This window comes from Mesitornis unicolor, unplaced genomic scaffold, assembly GCF_000695765.1.
Source record: "Mesitornis unicolor isolate BGI_N332 unplaced genomic scaffold, ASM69576v1 scaffold4966, whole genome shotgun sequence".
In the NCBI taxonomy this organism is placed as follows: Eukaryota; Metazoa; Chordata; class Aves; order Mesitornithiformes; family Mesitornithidae; genus Mesitornis; species Mesitornis unicolor.
Window position 1 is genome coordinate 13558 of NW_010192866.1, and position 5441 is coordinate 18998.

Here is a 5441-nt window from a genome sequence, read left to right on the forward strand (position 1 = left end):
AATGTGGGTGAGACTGGGCCAGAGCAACTTCTTTGATCTTTAAAGGAAATAAAACTTAACATCTCATTTGAAAAGTAAGATGAAACTTTCTGTAGCGGATCAGTTATACTGGGGAGAGAGCGCAGTGCAACAGCTGTAACTGCTGTCCTGGTCTGGGCCAGAGAAGGTTGATTCCTTTGCTCTCAGTGGGATTTGTCTTTGGATGAGGGAGGTGGGAGCCTTAGATCTGTCTGTCTCATCCAGGCTGGCAGTCCGGAAAAGCTTAATCCCACCCCAGCCACCTGAAGTAGCGAGCACGCGTGTTGAGAGCACTATGCGAAGCACATCTGGATCACCAAGGCCCGCTGGGTAAGACTTCTGGAAACAACTGGCTGCATCGTGGTAGTTTCATTGTATTTGATTTGTATTCTTTTGCTATTGGAGCATCTTCCTTTCTCTTGGGAAACAATCTATTTTGAATTTGTCAGTGTGAACAGACTTGACTTGTTCTGCAGTTGTGAAGCGGAGGCAGTAGCCTTTTAAAGGATGGAGTTAGGAGCTTTCATAGAAACTCCAACGGGGTTTTGTTTACCCCTCTGCTCTTGTAAACAGTAGTCTTCCAAAGTTTTTCCTATGGTACTTGGAAATTAATGCTGAGGAAAGGTAAATGGAGCTTCTACCCTCCTTCAGTCAAGTTCAGTGGCTTTACAGTCTGTTTTGTAACTGTGGCCACAGTGGGAGCTTTTGCAAACAGAACTGGGGGGCAGTACAGCTTTGGGTAAAAGTTCCTCTTGTCTGAAGCATGAACCTGTCTTGCTCCTTCTACAAGTATTTTGAAGTTATCTGGAATCAGTCATGAGATTTGCTTGTTACGGTGAGTGGAAGAAAAAGGATTAGAGAGGGAGTGGAGGGGGAAATGTAATAGAGATGACACCATATCCTGTTGTTAAACACGTTACTGAGCCAGGTAACTTGCAGGTGTAGGAAGAACTGGATAGTTTGAATCCAGCTCAGCTCATTCACTTTGTGCTGGGTGATCATGACTGAGATGCAGTTAACTTCAGTTTGGTTTTCTTGTTTTGTGTTACAGTGCCAAGCCAAAACCTGAAATCCACGTGTCCATGGCCACTCCAGTCACTGTGTCTATGGAGGCAGTGTCTAATCAAAGCGGCGAGCAGCCCACCATCGCAGTGCCCCCCACGTCCCAGCAGCCCCCCTCTGCCATTCCAACCATCATCGCAGCAGCCAGTCCCACTTCGCAGCCTGCAGCAGCTCTGTCCACCATTGCAGGAGCTGTCCCCGCTGCTCCCCCAACTTCTGCCACGATTGTGGCAGCACCTGCTCCTCCCACGACCATGAGCAGTGCCCTGTCAGCGGTGCTGGGTCCTGTGGTACCAGAGATAAAAATCAAAGAAGAAGTGGAGCCTATGGATATAATGCGACCAGTATCTGGTAGGTGGTGGTAATCATCAGGTTGTTTCTTTTGCTGTTGGGACAGTGGAGAAATTAGGAGGATTTATTCCATCCTGAAAATGAAATTGCAGCTCTCTGATGGTAGCACAGAACATCAGTCACAGGGTTCCCATATGCCCTGTTACTCATAAAGGTCTTTGCTTTCTCCCTATCTCTTGTGAAATCTCTTGTTATTGGGACTGCTTGGTTCACGTGCAGATGATCCAACTCCAAAGAGCCTGAGTAAATTCCTTGCTTAAATTGCACATGCTCAGCAGCAATGCCAATATGTTATGGATCAATTCAGTTAATTTAAATTTTCTCTCAAATCCTAGTGTTCAGCTCCAAGGGCCCTTCTTGTACGTGAAGAATTAGTGACCAGAGTAGGCCTTAATAGGACCCTCCTGTGATTCATGGATATTTTTCTCTAGAACTTCTGAATATACGAATTATATTGCCTGACTTACCCAGCTTGGCCATAGTTGCTATCAGACGGTATGATCAGTACAATTCAGATCCTTCTGGATCTCAGATCAGGCACTATACAGTAGCAAAATGATACAAATGCATCCCACAGTCATGAGTATCAGAGTTCTGGTTTAGTTGTTGGTTTTATCTCTCTCCTGTTGTCCTGTGGTGGAAGCAGCTGCTTGCTACAGATGTCTCTGGAGCACAGGCAGACAGCACTAGGCTCTTGAGGGTTCTTTAGTCTTGCTGGTAACTGTGGGTATGCCAAATTGTCAGGAGATCCCAGCCTGGAAATTGTTTTGTTGCAGCCTTGGTCACGGCTGGTTGAACTTTTCCCTCCAAACGTGAATGAGTGTTCCCTCAAGCCACCTGCCACTGTGGTGCCCAACTCCAGAGCGTGTTACGTGGTGCAGTCACCCACTGATACGGTGCTGCCGACTCAGCAGCTCTTGCAAGGAGGGTATTGCAGTCCCAATTTGATTGCATGCGAGTTTCTACTTTTATTACAGGAGGAAAGGGATTTGCTATTGACTGTGATCCACGCTGGTTTACATACAAAGATCTCTTTTTTACAATAACCCAAGACATGTTAGCATGGATTCCTGTTTGTAGCATTCCTCTAATCAAAGCTTCAGATATGAAGGAACTAGGGGACAATTGTGTCTGCTCTCAGTCTTTAGGCTCTTGTACATGAGGCCCTAAAGATCTTAAGGTATAGGCTTGTCCCATCAATTGCTGCTGGTTTAACATCTGGCCTTCTACACACGTGGAGATGAAGAGCACATACAGTGCAGTCCGTGCTACTCTCAATGCACTGAAACAGCAACCACTGTTGGTGTGTTCAAACAGCACGTGTGTCACTGTTACGCTGCTGATGGCTTGGGTTTTCTTCCTCTTTCCTTCCTCTCAGCAGTCCCTCCTTTGACTACGAGTACTGTGTCTCCATCTTTGGCGTTGCTGGCCAACAACCTTTCCATGCCTCCAAGTGATTTGCCACCTGGTGCCTCCCCGAGGAAGAAACCCCGTAAGCAGCAGCATGTCATCTCCACAGAGGAAGGGGACATGATGGAAACAAACAGCACTGATGATGAGAAATCCACTGCCAAAAGTTTGCTGGTGAAGGCAGAGAAGCGCAAGTCTCCTCCAAAGGAGTACATTGGTAATGTCACCTGTACTATCTTTTTTTTTCTATTCAGGGGTCTGTATTTTTGCTTCCTTCCTTCTGTTTCTCAGTGAAGGTGCTCTGTCATTCTCCTGCTTTGAGAATATAAACCATACAGAATCCATGTATTGGTTTCTCAGCACTTTCTGAGTAGTGACATTCAGGAGAAATGACCTATCTTGACACACAGAGCATCGTTTTCTATGAGGTAGTGCTTACTGATCTGCTTTTACGTGGTGATGATAATGGAGCTCTCCCTGCATCCTTTTCTAGATGAGGAAGGGGTGAGATACGTCCCTGTGCGTCCAAGGCCGCCGATCACATTGCTCCGTCATTATCGCAATCCTTGGAAAGCTGCTTACCACCACTTCCAGAGATACAGCGACGTCCGCGTAAAAGGTCGGTCTGCTGCTCGTTGCAGCCCTAGTCAGGGCTGGTGGAGCTTTTCCCTGCAGATGTCAAGGACAGGTCCCTCAAGCTGCCTGCTGCAGTTGGGCAGTTTCATTCATCCCATGCGAACCGCTCCAGTGTACCTGGGAAGAAGTCCTAGGAGCATTCGTAGTTAGCTGGGGTTGACAGCAATCACACACAAACGTTTTGATTGGGATTTGGAAAACAAGGGTTGGTCAAGTGAGCTAATGACATTCAGTAGCAAGATGTTGCCTAAATCTCTTCTGCTCTCGAGATAGAGGAGAAAAGAAGGGAAGGACATTGCACAGATTTGGTGATAACTTTGTAAAAGAAGAAATCATGTAGTTACTGAGAAATGTGTTTACATGCAGTGATAGAAACTACAAAAGTCATCCATGAAGAAGTGAGGTGCTATGGTGATATGCTACGGTTTAGTTTAGTTTGCACATCTTACTACCTAACTAACTTGGAGATGTAATCAAAAACGCGCTAGATTTAGCATAACTAGTCTTGTCAACTAACAAATGGTCTTTTAAAGAAGATATTTTTTCTGATATGAGGAAAATAGAGATCAGATACTGGGTTTTGGGCTTTGTAGCTGCTATCTTAGAGTTTGCAAGCAGATTAGGGTTTTGCAACTGGGTAAACACATCAAGGAGGGAGCAGATCTGCATTTCATTGATAAAGGATGGACCCCTTTTTCATGCAGGTTTTTGAAACATTGAGCTCTACATTCTTAGAGGAGGAAAAAATGGGATAGAATACCCTTTGTCTGGAAATACAGATAACGTGTTAATAAGCGAGAGCAGTGGTCAGTTAGGTGGCAGATGGGTAGCTATCTTCCTGTCTGAGCAGCATTTTGACTTATTCTTGTTTATTAGGATGTATGGAGAGCAGGAGTTGGGTTGAAGTTTTTGCTAGAGAAGAGAAGCCTGGTGAGCTCCTGAAACGTGAATAACGTATCTTTGTGTTTCCTGGTGACAGAGGAGAAGAAGGCTATGCTGCAGGAGATCGCCAACCAGAAGGGTGTATCCTGTCGGGCACAAGGGTGGAAGGTCCATCTCTGTGCAGCACAGCTACTGCAGCTGGTAGGTGAATGGGGCTTGCCAGCGTCCTACAACGTGGGGGAAGAGAGACGGAGTTGTGTGAGACAGGAGGATGTTTTCACAAACTCAATACATGGTCATCCGTAAAGGAGCTGGTGTGTAGTGCCCAAAGGGAGCGGGACGTGCTTTCTCCTTTCTCAGGAATGTGGCATAAGTGGCTTGGAAACTTAGAGTGTTGATTTTGATCCAGACATAAGAGCTGATGTATTTTGTACAGATGATCAAAATTGGCAACTCCCTCCTGCCGATGCACAGGTCTGAAGAAGCGTCTGTTTGGGATGGTGCGGCTGATCTGAGGAGGCAGCACTGATCCACATTCCTGGATGCTTCTGTTTCAGGTTGGGGGTGAGGTAGGTGCTCTGCATTCTAGCACCAAACTCCCCAAAACCTCTGCATTCCTGGAATAGTATTGTGAGAAACAGGGGACAGAGTTCTGGTTAGGATCCGTGTTTGTTCAGAAGTGGAGCAGTCCTGGCAATAGGGTGTTAGTAAGAACGATAGCGCCACGCTCTACATCAGAGGCTCCACCTTCTGAATTACTGACGTGAGCAGCTGAGAGGGGAACAGATTATCATCTTCTCTGTGTAGCTTTTGTAATGCGGGCGCATGTTCCCCGGCCCAGCGGTGAACCTTCTCATGAAGGCTCTTTGTCTTTTAGACAAACCTGGAGCACGACGTGTACGAGAGACTGACGGCCCTGCAGGAGGGACTCATTCCTAAGAAAAAGGCAGCGACCGACGATGACTTGCATCGAATCAATGAGCTGATACAGGTGGGTTCCTGTGGCCTCTCAACTCGGCAGAACTACTTGTAGTTACAAAATACCTACTGCGGTTAGTAAGAGCTAAAGCTAGCTTTAAAAA

The 5441-nt window shown here is 46.4% G+C and overlaps 1 protein-coding gene across 1 annotated transcript in view; it reads left to right on the forward strand.

Annotated features, from left to right (window-relative positions):
• Positions 1–4888, forward strand: part of SAP130 (Sin3A-associated protein, 130kDa) — a 17714-nt gene extending 12826 nt beyond the window's left edge. Inside the window, exons 13-18 of the mRNA XM_010187258.1 lie at positions 244–348; positions 1070–1431; positions 2810–3058; positions 3335–3460; positions 4457–4560; positions 4796–4888. Coding sequence (XP_010185560.1) covers positions 244–348; positions 1070–1431; positions 2810–3058; positions 3335–3460; positions 4457–4560; positions 4796–4888 — 1039 coding nt within the window. The remainder of the gene's footprint in view (positions 1–243; positions 349–1069; positions 1432–2809; positions 3059–3334; positions 3461–4456; positions 4561–4795) is intronic.
• The last annotated feature ends 553 nt before the right edge of the window (positions 4889–5441 follow it).